This window comes from Pavona decussata, unplaced genomic scaffold (assembly GCF_977016875.1).
Source record: "Pavona decussata unplaced genomic scaffold, jaPavDecu1.1 SCAFFOLD_72, whole genome shotgun sequence".
Classification (NCBI taxonomy): Eukaryota; Metazoa; Cnidaria; class Anthozoa; order Scleractinia; family Agariciidae; genus Pavona; species Pavona decussata.
In genome coordinates, this window is record NW_028145491.1 from 3343827 (window position 1) to 3360087 (window position 16261).

Below are 16261 nucleotides of genomic sequence, written 5' to 3' on the forward strand. Positions count from 1 at the left end.
TTCATTTGTGATTAAAATAACATGATTATTTTTTGGAATTTGTGTTGCTTTCGTTTTGTTTTTGTTAGACACTCAAGTGTACGCTTGGGGAAACAATTCAATGGGTCAGTGTGGTCAAGGTCACTGTAACACTCCCATCACAAAACCAACCAAGGTGGTTGGATTGGATGGGGTGCCTGTTCATCAGATTGTTGCAGGTACTTCTCACAGTTTGGCTTGGACTGCTTTACCATCAGAAAGGTATGTTCATTGTGCAAAAGTGGTGAACATGCTTGCAGATCTGTCCTTTAGTACATGTATAATTGTAAGCTGCCTACCATACTGTATTTTCTATAAAGACATCTTGTAGTACATGTAACAAGAAACCAATTTTTCTTCTTGTGACAGGCAATTGATCTCTTGGCACCGTCATTACTGTGTGGATTTGAGTGAGTCAACATTTGGTGTATTGAAGACTTTCTTAGAAAGCAATATGCTAGGAATACTACAAGAACAACTCACTGCTCCATTTTCTGATACAAGGTACATGTATTGAACATAGATAATTATAATTGTCTTCCACTCTTACTACCTACATGTACTTTCTTGGATCAAGTACAGGGCTGTTATGAAACTTTGGTGATGCTTGCTTCACAGGAAAAGGAGCTGTGTAAAGAAAGTCTCCCATTCTTGTTGGTTTTATAACACTAAGTGGCTGGTTATGTTCAAAATAGCTGCGGACCATAGTAGCTGGCTGACAGCTACTAATGACATCCATATGAGCAGGTTTATACTATTGCTATCTTTTAGAGTTTTCACTTGTGGGGATTTGTAGAGATTTTATGTAAACTGAAAGTCAGATATAAGTTATTATTTGCTGGACATTTTAGAGTATTTTTTAAACCAATTACTGACAGAGATACTTCAAACATAATAATGTAAATAGTAATGTATCATGCATTCAAGATGACTCAACTCAGATTGACTTTCCATGTGACTGAAGGGTAGTAATGTTTTATTTTTTGCAGTGAATGTCGTCAATTTATGTTGCTGTGCCTTGAGCTTCTCTTAGATCACCTGTCACTTGCTACTGCTGCAGGAGCCCCACCTAGTGTACTGGGTGAACATGCCTGTCCCCTGAGACAACTTCTCTTTAGACTATTAGATGAAACTGTATCAGATGATTTGCAAGAGGTCAGGCAACCCTTTTAAGGAGCTTGTTCCATAAGTTATAACTTTGAAAACTAAACTTCACTGTAGGGTTTTCATTAAGTTTATGTCAATCATAGTTACAGTTGTACTATGAATCATTGTTAGATAACAACAGTTGATGCCAAATACTTTTCTGGTAATTAGAGGTTTCTTAAAGAGTGGCATTTGAGGGTCCATTTACATGTAGACGAATATTGGTTATTTATCAAAGATGTCCTCTAATGCAAATAGCAAAAACACTTTTTAAACTAAACATCTTTAATGTTTCAGTTTTAATAACATCACTTACATGTTTATTTTAGCAGTGTAGATGTGTTTTCTTGCCTTGAATGATCAGCTGCTCCAGCTCAATTTGTGTTTGTTTGTTTGTTACGCTACATTGATGATCTTGGGTGATGCAGTTTGATATTTCCTTGTTTGTTCAGTTTGCACAGGCTGTGAATGAAGCTTTATCAGTTGGTGCTTCTTTGCTCTTGCCGCCTTTACCAGAAAGGATGGAAGTACTGCACTCTTTACTTCCTCAAGCATCAGACAAGTGGGATTCACTCACTGTAGGAGAGGTAATGTATAACATGCCAAGGAAACCCCTATAGTTACAGCAAAGATCAAAGGTGAGCTGAGGATGGCAAGCTCTCTCCCCACATGAACATAGCACAGGAAATCAAATTATTATGTCTAGTTGTTTCTCGAAGTAATAACCATACTTATTCTAGTTGAGCATGATCTTCACCAAGACAGGAATAATTATGTGCAAGTATGTTTTTTTAAATGGACAAATGATGTTAAACTACACAGTCAAACACTTCAAAACAGTAATGGGCTCAGCTATTTGGAACCTATGTGGCCTATGTACAAAACTTTCATGGCTGTTGGAAGTCTACTAGCATGCCTTAAATACAATCAAACATTGAGTGACCTCTAGCTCATGCATTGACTGGAGTATACATCCTGAAACCACAACAAATGCTTTAGAATTATGTAGCCTTAACCATGTCTCTTTAATTATCAAGTTACACACTCCTCTCTTATGGTAGAAACTCTGCAAGAAGATAATCAGACAAACCTTTGTCTATTACTTTTCCAGTTTGGCACCCATAATTTCAGAATGGTACTGCAAATACATCCACCACCAGATGTGCACATGGTGTACATGTCCACTGTATGAGTATACCAGGAGTATTGAAATTAGTTATACTTTTGAATTGTATTTTAATAAATTTAACACTCACTGTTTTTAGAACAAACAACTGAGTATAATCCTTACAAGTATGCAAGACGACAGACACATTGCAACACTCTTGGGGTTCTCTGCAGTGATCAAAGGTGATGAAAGCTTGTCTGAGAGCCAAACAGACTCAGGAGAAAGGAGTAATTGCAAGTTTGCAGATGTTCTGTTGAAAACACTGCTGAAAAACTTAAGTTTCCAAGTGGTAAGGGATGCTTTAGAGTTCATCTTGTTACAGTTGAACTTCCCTGTGTAACTAACTGCCTTTCACATGTGGACTTCTCTGTCAAACAACTACCTTTGTACAAAAATTGTTGCTAGTCAAATCGCTGTGGTCATAATCTCTCTACCACAAACTGTTCCCTTTGTGTCTTTAACACCAAGGTTTGAATTGTTATTATTTTTGTATTAATCTTCAAAATGATACCTGTAGATCAGCAAATGCTGAATGATGTAATACACTACAAAACTGATATAATGATAACGATATTTTGTTTGACAAAATGTGTATCACAACTTCATTTCATATCCAGTCATAACATTGTCTGCTACTTAGATGTTAATGTGAATAAGTCATTATTGGCTCACTGGGTGGCACCAGTAGTATATGCTTAAAGCTGCATCTGTAAGTTAATTGAAGAAAAACAAAAGAAGAAAGTAGTCTTCTAAGACAGCATAAGTGGACAAATGCCTTGTGACAAGTTCAGCTACTGTCTGTTATCTTCATATTTGAGCTAAACAGGAAAACAAACGCAATAAGTACAGATATATATAGACATAATGAACCTTTTGTATCGTCACTTTTTTTTCCTGACCTTTTCTTTCTTAAGTATACTATTTAATGTGATAGCCCAAATTAACATTTACAGCTGTAGTTATAATTTAGTTTAACTTTTTCACTGACTTACCTTTGAAGTTCAATTTTCCATTTTCTGGCAAGCATATTTGGTCTTCATTGCTTGACTTTTTTTTTTCTCTTTCTCTCCAGGAAAAAGCCTTTGCTGATATTGAGAGTGATGTGTGTAGAAATGAGACTTCCAGAAGCAGCACTAAAGTGCGACAAGAGGATAGTCAGTTTTTTCACTTGCGGCAGTTGTTACTGTCATTCCTGAAGCATTTATTAGCACGTTGTCACAGTGCTAGCTCAGTGGTTAGTAGAGAATGCCTTGAAAAAGTGGAACATACACTGTTTCGTTTTATTAGTTCAATGCTTTTCATTTAATAAATGCCTTCTTCTTCACAGGTATCTTTTGGGCGTAACTTGTACTAAGCTTGACAATTTATGCCCATTATTGGACAATTGATTATGAGTGTAGTCATTTTTATAATTTCGGAATATGTTAATCATTTCGTTACATTTTTATTTGTACATGACCCCACAAGCTGTAGCTTTAATTTTATGGTTGTATGTATGTATAGTCATTGTACGTAAAGAAAATTGATGATTCAGTTGGACAGTTGAACACAAACCATTCTCCAGTGTACTGCTTTTTCTCTCCTGCTTGCAGAGTGATAATGCCTGTAAAGTTCTTCAGAATCATTTGCTCATATTACTTCCTTGTGCTGGTGATGTAATGGATCAAGCCCATAGACTACTCACACAGTATACAGGATCAGTACCTAGTCAGATCAGAGATAAACTTCAAGGTACAAGTTAATCCTATTTTGCCTCATATTTTTTTCTTTTTTCTTTTTTTGAGTTTCTGAAGAATCTTCTCCCTGCAAATTCTGGAACTTCAACATCATTAATGTCATGACAGTGATAATTGACACTTGCTTGTCCCCCACCTTTATTAAGTGGCCTTTAGTGAATGTTCCCTCTGATTAGTTTAAAGTTGTGTTTCCATAACTCAATGGAAGGATGGTAAACTTTTTATGGTTTAGAATGGAAATTGTGTCCATTTATCAGTAGAGAACTTTACAGAATTTCTTTCTGCCGGGTACATACATGAAGTGTATTTAAGACTGTTCCCAGTTGCTAGGCATGTGCCCATGGCACTAGGAATATTTTTAATTTTTCTATAATAAATTGCTATAACTGTTTTTCTGCTCACTTGAAATTTGCCTTTCACAAGCGTGTTCAGTTATAATATTGAACTGGTGAATTTTCAAGTTAGTAATATGTCAAACTCGAGAAAGAGCGTTTCATCCAATTTCCAAAGCCCAAGAAGTGGTTAAAAAAAAGTGAGGTGCAGCAAAGTTTTTTTAAAACTATCTTTAAGGTATGTGAAATAAATGTGATGGTATATTTCCAGCCTGGTGAATGAATGAGAACAATGTATAATTCTAGAAAGTGACACAGGCACACTCGGAAAAAAGAAATCTGAGTGTTCCTATCAGGAGTTGAACCTAAGACCTTCTGATTACTAGTTTGGATGCTCTACCACTGAGCTACAGGAGACTTGTGGGAACCTAGATTAATGGCCTTAGCTCCCACGAGTCTCCTGTAGCTCAGTGGTAGAGCATCGGAACTAGTAATCGGAAGGTCTTAGGTTCGACCCCTGATAGGCGCACTCTGATTTCTTTTTTCCGAGTATGCCTGTGTCACTTTCTAGAATAATACATCGTTCTTATCTTCAAGGTGCTTGGAACTCAGATGAAACACTCTTTCAAGTGTTTGATGTAGCTTCTCAAACCATTCTTGGAAAAATTCAATGAAAGTAAAAGTTCACTAAATTTATGATAATTAAGATAACTTTTCCAAACCTCCTACACTTTAGTGGTTGTTTTAGTTTTCTCCCCATAAATTATCAATGAGTTTGATATTAAGTTTATTTCCAAACGTTTATTTTGTCTCAGTTCAAGTTACTGTTAGATGACAGGCTATCAAAATGGAATGACCACAAACACTCTCCCCATGAATAGCAAGCTTGACACATTAACCCCTTCCATTAATCTCTCTGAAAAGAATATAGTGATGTTGAAAGTCCTTCCAGGGGAAAACATGTTTCAGCACAGGTGGCTTGTGGGTTGGGTTGATTCATTAAAAAGCCATTAAAGAAACGCAAAACCAGTATAATATCAAGGCAATAAACTTAAAGTTTTCAATTAAAAACATGCCAGCCAACATGTTATTGTCATGGAACTTTGGGAAAAGTCACAAAGTGTGGTTGCTTTTCCTTTCTTAAAAAAAGTTATGAATGTTCCAAGTCATTGTGATCTTGCATTTATTTCCTTTTGATATTGACCATTCAAAACTTCAACCCACTTATCCTCCCTCAGCTGGGTGTGTGTCAGTTTTGTTTTATTTCATTGACATATGTGGCACCAAAACTTTACAGGAAATAACTTATTATACATGTATGTCTTGCATTTGCCAGTTTCTTTTTAATGGCTCATCTCTGGTATTAGGTGTACTTTATCAGTCTGTAGCAGGCTCTGTACTGTCAGTGGTGGTCCATTCTCTATTGCTGATGCCACTGGAGACTGTTAAGCCATTGCTGCCTTCATTTCTGGCTCTTCTACCATCAATAGACAAACTAAACAAGGCTCTTCCTGCTGCAGCCTTGTTGGAGGAACAAGAACTGGAGTGGCCAGTTCAAGGTGAGATTGTCTAATAATAGTTATGCAGAGTATTATGGAATAGTAACTGAGCATCACGATCCTGAATGTTTTCCAAAGTGGTTTTGTTGCCATAGGAATGAACATAAAACCTGTAAGTTTTAAGTGGTAAAAAAGTTACAAAATTAATATAATATCATTCTGTACAGAGGTTGAGATATGTCCAGAAATGCACGGTAATGAGATGCATGATCTTTATGATAGACATCACAAGGGGGTCTGCCAAATCTGCGAGCCAGCGAGCCATGTGAGCCACCGTGCGAGCCATGCGAGCCACAGTACAAATGTTAAGAATCTTTATTTGTTTTATTTACAATCGCATGAGAACATTTTGGACGAATTTTTTACTCGGGCTGTAAGGCGGCACCAGTTAAATTTTCGGTCGCGCTATCAAAGTCTTCCCGTTCTTTGTACTCGGGCCATAAGGCGCCGAGTTAAGGAAGGGGAGGGGAGGGCCCAGAACTCCCTCATTTTTTTTTTCACTTCCTTAGCTCCCCCTCCCTTTTCTCAATGTATTCTGTGAGTCACTATTCTTTCGAATCAAAACATTTGGCGGCGGTTGTGAAGTGTTCGTGAACAGTTTCCCTTAACGCACAGAGGGTTCTGGAGTCTTTAGAACAAAAAGGTGATGGCAATGATAGAATGTCGAGTGGCAAAGAAAGCGAAAACGTAAGGATTTAAGCCTGTGGATATAGCATAAGAGAAGAGAGAGGTAGCTTGAATATGGTGCATTCAGTTTCGTCTGATTGGCAAATTAGTGAGGGTGACAGTTGTGCATACACTTACATACACTTTCCCTTTAAAAATACCCAACTGACGGTTTTCAGTGCATTGTGAGGCATTTTAGCCGGAAGTGAAATTGGTACCTATTTGATTGTTTTCAACTTGGCTTCTGATTGGCTGATTCAAAAAACGTCCTTTGTGATGGCTTGCGTTTTCCTACTGTAAGAATTAAATATTGAGATCTTATTCATCTTGTTCTGATGCTCTTGCTCTTGTTCTCGTGTGAATGTAAATATAACAAATAAAAATTCTTAACATATGTGCTGTGGCTTGCATGGCTTGCACGGCTCACTTGACTCGTATGGCTCGCTGACTCGCAGATTTTAACCACTCATCACAAGGTGTCCCCTAATCTTAATTTTTGCTAAAACATAATTAGTATAATTACTCCGGTGATTATAGAGATTCTGGTGATCTGATTGGTTGAGGATTACGTCATATCCTGCTATAATCACCTTGCGCAAGGTGATTATAGTGGGAGGACTAATTTTCAAAATGGCCGCTTAGTGATTTGTTGATGTTTCCAAGGAAGAAGTAAATAGGATGGAAGAAAATGCAATTCCAAAAGGCACTTACAGTGCTGTCAATAAAGGCCGGTAGCCGGCCAAAACAGCCAGCTACTGGCCAATCTTTGGCCGGCTACTTTCGTCTCACTTACTGTTAATCTTGGTAAGTAACTTACAATAAGGAAAATATCCAACAAAAATAATTGTGAGACATCCGCCTCAAACGTCTGAGTCGAAATAAAGGTGCATTTCAGGAGTTTTAAATGTGTTTACCTTTGTCACGCACGATGGAAATTGATCGAAGGGGTCGTGGAACGCCTGCAACTTTTTTAGAGGACAGGATCCAGCAAAAAAAAGGGTTAAAATAATGAAAAGATCCCCCTAAAAAGCTCGCTCCGTCGGACCGTCGGTCCCAGTGGGGACGTCTACTTCAAAAATTATTGACAGCACTGCACTTAATTATAAAGATGCAGCTTAGTCCGGGGTGATACTTTTGAAGGCAAGACATGAAAATTTTGCTTACTGTAATAAGAAAACGAATTTAATGTTCACAGAATTTGAAAGCATGGAAGTAAACAGGGTGAATAAATGTCTCTCTTAGTGTTATGTTTCAGTGAGGAGAAAAGAAGGCAGTTTTTATAATCTGGAAACTAGTATGTTGTCCGTTCGAGCGGCTCTCGACCACCATCTAAAGTTATTGCCTCACAACAAAAAATTTTCAGCTGCGACAACTGTGTACCTGTTTAGTGAAGCCAATAAAGGACTTAATTCCTACCTGAAACAGCTTATCTCTGAGGGCAATTTAAAAAGTCTGTTAACCAGCGAAGCCATCAACAAGAAATTGTGTGATAAAGTGCCATCGCTAACACTGACTTGTGATCCTCATGTTTTACACCAAACAGCCTGGTTCATCTCCATCTGTTTTGGTAAACAGGTCGGAAAAACCAGAAGTCAGTGCTTTGTCTCCATGAAGCGGCAGTTAAAGAATACTGATATTCTGCTTGAGGCATGTGCGGTTTATCGATTGAGCATGTGATCGGCAGACTTATTATCTCTGTTCATTGACGCTTGACAATTTGAAACAAACAAACAAAATTGGCTTTTTTCGGATGGTTCTTGATTTTCTCTGATAATCACCTGAGTAATTATACTAAAACAATTATTCACCTCAGGCTCAGTAAATATTGGTGAATATTCCCCTCAACTTCGTCTTGGGGAATATTCACACATTATTTACTTTGCCTTCGGTGAATAATTGTTAAATAATTCCCTCAAACGTGAAGTCATATGAAAATGACCAAAAAGTCTGTCATATATGAAGTACCCATATTAAAGGTTAGGTGCATTTCTGGAAACTTTCACACAAGACCATTATGTTCATGGGGCATGAGAAAACAGTAAAGTGGAGTGGAACCAAGGTTGAATGTTGGATGGAATCAGTTTAACACAGTTAATAACCAGGAACAACTTGTGCTTGTACTCAAATGTGGGACAGGTTGCACCTGTAAAATGTATTTTTGAAATAATGTTTACCAGACAGGAAGGAGTTTTAACTTTTATCCTTAAATATTTTGAAGGAACTGCTCGACAACTTAATGACAGTGTAGCACATTAGGCCAGCTATTGTCAGCACTGAGCATTAGGAGAGATCCATGTGAAACCAGGATATTTTGGCATTTGTGGGATTTTTTTGTAGTCACAAAGCAAGACAGATAGTAAGCTGAGCTGAAACATTAAGACTAACAGAAGATCAGTGAGAATTAATTCACCAATCAGGTCTGATCAGAGACATGCAACAATAACTTGACAAGTTTAAGAATTACTTATAATGATCATGTCAAAGCTATTTCTATTTGAGAACAAAGTGTTTAAAGTGGGCTAAAAAATGAGGCACAGGTGAGTTTTCTTAACCAACTTCAAGGTGTGTGGAAATTGACTGAAACACTCTTTCAAGTGATTGGTATAACTCCTCAAACCATGTCAAAACATTTTAATTTCATTTCATTAACAATTCTTGGAGTTGATCTCAGTGAGTTGCTAAATAATGTTTCTTCATTTTGTTTTTGGTACTGAAGGTATTCCTGAGAAGATTGACCCTGCTGCACTTCCTTTGGCCCAGCCTGCTGCTAGCTGGGTGTGGTTAGTGGATCTGGAGAGGGCCCTGGCTCTTCTAGTGGGGCAGACCTTGGGAGGTATGTTGGCAGGTCCTGCCGTGTCTCACGAGGAGAAAGATTGTGAGAAGTGGCTCAACTCTCCTCTGCTGGGAAACGGTCTTGAAGACAGAGATCCAGAACGAGGTGGGTTGATTGATGGATTGATTCACTCCTTTATTTATTGATTTTTGAATTAATGTCTTGTCCTATTAATTATTCCAAGACTGAATCACCAAAGGACTGTTTGAGCAATACTGTTTCTACCTTAATTGTGTTTACAACAGAAAAAGCCATGGTAGTGTCACTGTCAAGTCTAATGAATGATTCTGTGCCCGATAAAGTAGAAGTGACCAAGTTTAACCTTCCTTCTGACACATTACTACTGCTGGAATTGGCTCATGGACCTGAATCAGATGCTGTCAAGACTGTGTGGAACAAGCTACAGGCTTATGCCAAAAACAGGGGTAATTTTACACTTGTTTAGTTCATTGAGGCCTCGTGTGTGGTGGCATGAGGAAGTTAGGTGAAGGTGAAGGGTGGGCCTTTCATGTAAAGAGAGCATTTGCTCAGTTAAATTTCCATCCTTTAAAGTGTTTGACAATTTTTACTGCTGATTTTGATAGATAGTAATTAATAAAATGTTACAGTAAGCTGCAAGTTAGAAACTTGCGCTTATATCAAGTTTGGAGGTGTCCTCGTCATTAGATATTTATAATAGAAATTCCACTTGTCATAATTATAGAAAAGTAATGTGAGAGTAGCATCACTCTATATTCATGCAATCAGTTCATTTAGTCACCAGCTTTTTTTTAACTCTGTATTATTTTACCTATTTAGACTGGGACACCAGTGAGGTGGTCAACATTCCTCTACTTAACACAGTCACTCGATTCACCTTTGCCTGTATTCTAAAACACAGTGGACTGTTACCAGCAGCACTTAAAACCACAAGGTGATTGAAAGTATTATAATGGTAATATGCTTCTAAAGAACACCCCCTCCTTTCAACCACTAATTACCTGGAAATGGCAATGTACCATTATCTATATATTGTTTAACCATTAGGCCTACTTTCTAGCCTTCAACCATTAAAATCTTTTTTCTTCAAGTATTGATCACATGCGAGAGTGTCAGTTAACTGCTGCAGGATAAAAAGCTTTGCTCTACTGGTGTGCTGTCACTGGCTGCTTTTGGAAATCAAACCAATGTTTTTTTAACAGCATTCTTTACATGTATGTGTTCTAACATGACTAGGACTGGTCTTTGCTCGTTCTTCATACACTGCTGCTTACACAGAATCATACTCACTTCACCATACATGCATGTAGGTACAGACTTGAGACAAAAAACTTTTCTTTCTACTTGGTGCAGATCTAAGGAAATTATTGAAGTATACAGAAGTGTTTACCATCTCCGGCAGCAGCTTCTTTCCCTTAAGGATGGGCTTGAAATAAAGAAATCCACAGGCATGGATCACTCCTTAAGGGAACGGTCTGATTCATCCGATGCTGAGGAGGAATCTACATCTTTACAAACCAAAGCTTCAGGTATAAGAAATCCAGTACAATGCAAAATATCTAATGTAAATGCCCTCCTGTCAAAAATAACCCACACACATTTGCATATATTGGCTTTTGTACATGTGGCATTTCTGTCACTGCCTAGTCCCCGTTGGCCACCTTGAGTGAAGTGGCTCAGTCTTCAGCAGGGCCGTACCTAGGATTTGTTGTCTGGGGGGGCAAACTCCGCACAACCCTCACAGGGGTCTCCCCGTATGCAGACAGGGTTTCTAGTTGGACGTTTTTGTTTTCACCCCTGCTCAAAAAGTTGCATTTAAGACCTTTAAAGGAAGCAAAACACTCTGATGCTTTTTGTCTTAAATTGTCACGATTCATTATGGCATAAACACCTTGTTTAGCTGGAGCTTAACATTGCCTCTCATTTCAGTAAATGGTAAATTTAAAACACAGTCGATGCACTGCTGTAAAAAAGGGAGGAAATCATTGAGCTCCCACAATTCAAACGTACTACAAACCTTATTTCAAAATGGCTGCCACTTTAATGTCTTTTGTTTCATTCAAATTAGCCCTTTTTGCCTCGTTCAAGACAAAATATTCTTTTGATTTTTGAGCTTAAGAACAGGTAAGAAGCCAGGGCTATTTTGAATACCAACAATAGAATAATTATTTATCGAAATGGTAGCCATTTTGGAATAAGGTGTTTAACAGTGGAATGAAGCATTTGCAAAAACACAGTCGTGATTTAAGTACAATTCAAGCCTTTTGATACTGTGACATGTTGCATAGTTCTATAAAATGCTACAACAATTACTAGAGAACTGAAAAAACTAAATAGCCATGGCAAGAAACACAACACCTTGTGACAAAAACTAATAGCCGGGCCAGGAACTACAACAACTACAGAATGAAGCTCATTGCACTGACACAAGCAATGATTAATTTCTGTCCTAACATTGCTCAAATCTCAACAAGAAAGGCAGTTAAAACTATCATGCACTTAGGCAAGCCAAACCAAACCCAGCTGAAATGCCCTATGTGGCATCAAAAACACCGTCATTTAACACACAGAATAAGAGGTCATATTCAAAATGAAGAGAATTCAAAAGAGGAAAATCAAAACTCATCAGGCAAAAATGACCTGTGATGTTGAACATACGATGGTTAAATCCAAGACTCTATCAAATCCTCCAAACCCACTACAAATACTTGGGAGTAGCGTAGGCCTTTAAAAACCAATTTAGCTCTGAAAAAAGATACTCATGTAAGCTAGATTTATATAGTCATAAAACACGCTCCATGGAGTGGCGTAGGCTTTAGCAGTCTTTATTTACACACCAAATTCTAAACTACAGGCAGCCCAAGTTAAAAAATCAACATTTTATAAGAAAACTCGTACTGGTTTTTACCTTGAAAGATTTTCCAAAATAATTATTTGCAATTCACATTGAAGGAAGACCAATATAGCCACATGAACTAGCTCAGCAAACTCAAACACAATGTTAAAAAAGAAGAGTTTTCCTGGCGGGGGCTCTGCCCCCCCCCCCCCCCCCCCCCCCTCTATGTACGGCCCTGTTCAGTGTTTAGAGACCCTGCAGCATTGGATTAGTTTTACCCATATCCTGCAAAATCCCATCAATAACCCCTCCTCCCTCCCAAATATAAGCCCATGCTCCACCAAGCAAGTAATTAAGTGCGGCGTACCCCAAAGCTCTATCCTTGGTCCATTACTTTTCATACTTTACATCACTGATCTCCCAAATGCCTCAAAATAAATTGAAACACTACTTTTTGCCAACATTACAAGTATTTTTTATTCTCACTCTGATGCTACCCAGCTATTTTCTATTTTAAATGAAGAATTTAAAAAAAAAGTAGTCTACAGGGTTCCTGGAAGGTCACCCATCCAAGTCATAACCCTACAGAGCAGGGCGTAACTTAGCTGATCGGACTGATGCTGTCACATTCATCTTAATATTTATAATCAATTGTTGTCATACAATCATTTCCTGTAATCAAAATAACTTAGTGCTAGTAAAAATGGCATCCTTATGCATAAAATTTTGCACATTTGAAAGCAAAAACAAAATCAATTTTGCTGCTTCTAGTTTTTCTCTGATTAAAATTTGCATGGGATGCGATTTCATTTTAAAACTTCTGCTACCTAAGTATTGGCAATGGACAAAGGGAACAGGTTTTACAAACTCAGCAAGAAAGAGCTATTTCTGGAGTTTGCAAGGAGGTGTACTACAAAAGTACATTTTTTCTGAATGATTACCTACAAAAGCAAACAAATGAATATTCTGGCCCACTTCACAGCTACTGTGCCTTCATGAGTTGGCTTATAAACCCTTTGATTCATGTTGACGAAAAAATTGCTCAAAAATTATCAGTACAGTAGTCAGATATTATGTCCCCCAGCTCAGCACTCCTATAGCTGATAGAAGTCTGATAGAGGTGTTCATTTAATAGGAGCTGAATCATGAAACAGCCTTATTGTGAGCTCTTAAATTGTTCTGTATTAGTATTGTATAGTTTCATGCCATCCAGTAAAGATCCTGCATGATCTGTTTTAACTAGGACTCTATTAAATAGCTTTGTGTAATAATTTTATGTTTTGATTATAATTATTTTTTTTCCTTTTTTTATTTCTTAGTAGGTGAAGGTTCTTCTGACCAAGTTTTTATTGAAGCCTGCAAAAGAGTAGTACAGCGTTGTATCTTTCTTCTGCTTGGTGTGCAGACCTCATTTCCAGTTGATCAAGAAAACCTCACTTTTAATCAAAGTTTAAATAAAACAAGGTCAAGCACTTCATTGTCCAGGAATGAAAGTGATGACAGTAGTGCTTCACATATACCTACAGACACTCCATCCACAGTGAGCCTAAGCAGTCAAGTATGTGACAAATTGTAGCAAGTACTGGGTTATATTATTTTTACTCACTATCTCACTTGTCACAAAGTGGTAGCATACTTAACTTAACTGTGAAGACTTGTAGATGCAACTCTTATTGGCAGATTATGGAGTTTTAATTTTGTCTTTTCAGAACATTTATTATTCCATGACAGATATTGAGGTTGCAGAATACTACTTATTAAGTACTACTTTAAAGCTTAGGACTGACATATAGATAACCTGTTAGCCTCTGGATGTGTTAAATGTTCAAGGAAAACTCTACATGTATTGTTCTTCTGACATATCCAAGCACAGTGTAACACAATCAAAACTGGATTACCATGTGTGATTACCACTAAAGAAAAAAACAAAAAAACAAACTATGTCAGTTCACATAATTTTAAAATAAATGAATAATGTTATATTAGTGGTTGCATGACAGAAATAATGGTTCAAAAATATGTTTCATTGAGGACTTGAGAATCAAGGAAATTTCTCTCACTGTAATTTTTCCTGAGAGTATTTAATATTACTGTGCCATAGCTCCTTGATACACAAACGATCAATTAATGGTTTTGTCAGATTTTGAGGCAGTTGCCACATTGTTTCAAAGCCATCTGTTTAAAAATATAACACAACAGAAATACAACAGAACTGTCTGTGGAATAAATGGTCTGACTACAATGTTCGTCTCAATTGGGAATAAGGAAGATGTCAAACATCCACAAAAATGTACAAAAGTTCACAGAAAGAAAGTGATGAATGTGCTGATGGGTGACAGATTTGCTGCAAAATCTGAAGAACAAGGAGTCGTATTCTAACACATCAGTGATGTTTTTATTTTGCGTTTTGGAATAATATTTTAATTTCCCCATTCCATTTATGTATCATTATTTGGCTAAGTTACTGTGTATTTTATTTTCTGATGTAAATAGATCTCAGCAACAAGTCAGTAATTTTCTAGTTTCAAGAAAATTATTGCGAGAGAGCGTAGCCAAGTTGTTAGGGCACCAGACTTGAAGTTTGGAGGACCAGGTTGTTTTATGCTAAACCTGAGTCTCACTCCATAGAATAGAAGTCTGCCTTTTATAAGTTATAAGTTTTAGTTTGTGAGATATTTAAGTTTACATTATTCGTTTAATTCTGTTTGTTTTTCTTAAGGATGAAAATACAAGTGAGGGACAGCCATCGGAAGGTATGTTTAAGAATACACCTGCAGGACAGTTGTAGAGCTCAGTAACCAATGCAATTGAAGACATCTATATTGAGTGTCTAATCAGCTGGGTCTCTGGCAAGTTTTGCTAGTTTCCTTAACTGAACATAATTTTTCTTTACGAGTGAATGCAATGAAACAAGTATAGAGTGGAGTTGGATTTACTTGAGTTGGTCACTCTGCTATGAACTCCCAGGGGACTTCTGCTAACTTATTGATGAAGGACTGCAGGCACAAATGAACATGAAGGTGTCTGACTGACTCACAACATTATTGCAAGTGTGGAAGCTTCAAGGTGCTTGACAGTGTCCTTTTTTAAAATATAAGCTCACACTCTATTTGCTGGTCAGAAAATGGACTTGCATTGTTTGTTCTGAGGGATTTTATTCAGTGGTTGGTTGATCTATTTTGAAAATGTATTTATTTGCCTTCAAATGGAGTTTAAATAAACTGTAGTACAGACCTTTATGAAACAGTAAATGGAAAGAAAAACTTCTAAGGAATATTCAACATTTTAAATGATGACTTACTTCTTGAATGGGTGGCATGTTTTGGGACTCAACTTGAGTCCTGTCATGTGGGAACACTGTCTGCAGCTGCTCTAATTAGCTTAAACATTCTTTTCATAGTCAATACAATGCACTTGTCTAAAAAATACATGTTTCATGGGCCTATCAAAAGTTGCTGGGGGCGTTGGAGAGACCAAAATGCATAACAGTGAACTGGTAGAGGTTGCTCCCATTCATGAACACTGTTTTCGGTCAATCAGACTCCCATACTTCTACCTGCCAGTTACCACTGGCAAAGTGCAATTTGCTGAACCAGGAAGAGGGAGGCAAGGCATTGATTGAGTCTATCTTTGGAAAGGAGTAGTGACCTTAGAATTCAGCTGCTGGTAATCTACACAAAAAGGGGTGGATTGATTCTTTTTTGGAGATTCCTTTGGGCTGAGTGAGAGCTTGATGACTCCATGTTTCAGCATTGTCTCAATTTTTGTCTCCTCCACTGCTTGCTGATTGAGAGGTAGCCACCCACACTGATGGATGGGTTTGCTCTCCCTAGTGTTGGTGTGTGCTGGATGATGCTTGTTCTCCCCAGGCCATCAGGGGACCTGAACACACATCAGCAAACTCAGTTAACAACACTCCAGCTGCTACCTCTAAGGTTCATCCATGCAGGATGTTATCCCTTTTAATGAGTCATTGAAACCAGCAATT

General features: G+C 37.6%; 1 protein-coding gene and 1 long non-coding RNA gene across 3 annotated transcripts in view; one reads left to right on the forward strand and one right to left on the reverse strand.

Annotated features, from left to right (window-relative positions):
- The window catches only part of LOC146477025 (putative E3 ubiquitin-protein ligase HERC1), an 82256-nt gene that overhangs the window by 14715 nt on the left and 51280 nt on the right, over positions 1 to 16261 (forward strand). The window contains exons 11-24 of one of the 2 annotated variants that reach the window (XM_085114080.1): positions 69 to 240; positions 388 to 522; positions 1008 to 1173; positions 1617 to 1751; positions 2430 to 2621; positions 3405 to 3566; positions 3925 to 4063; positions 5768 to 5959; positions 9342 to 9563; positions 9704 to 9883; positions 10257 to 10371; positions 10791 to 10966; positions 13593 to 13831; positions 14993 to 15026. In XM_085114080.1, coding sequence (XP_084970206.1) covers positions 69 to 240; positions 388 to 522; positions 1008 to 1173; positions 1617 to 1751; positions 2430 to 2621; positions 3405 to 3566; positions 3925 to 4063; positions 5768 to 5959; positions 9342 to 9563; positions 9704 to 9883; positions 10257 to 10371; positions 10791 to 10966; positions 13593 to 13831; positions 14993 to 15026 — 2259 coding nt within the window. The remainder of the gene's footprint in view (positions 1 to 68; positions 241 to 387; positions 523 to 1007; positions 1174 to 1616; positions 1752 to 2429; positions 2622 to 3404; positions 3567 to 3924; positions 4064 to 5767; positions 5960 to 9341; positions 9564 to 9703; positions 9884 to 10256; positions 10372 to 10790; positions 10967 to 13592; positions 13832 to 14992; positions 15027 to 16261) is intronic. The other variant, XM_085114081.1, reaches the window with a different exon arrangement.
- LOC146477026 (uncharacterized) overlaps positions 1 to 16261 on the reverse strand; it is a 310708-nt gene that overhangs the window by 6595 nt on the left and 287852 nt on the right. The gene's annotated exons all lie outside the window — the stretch shown is intronic.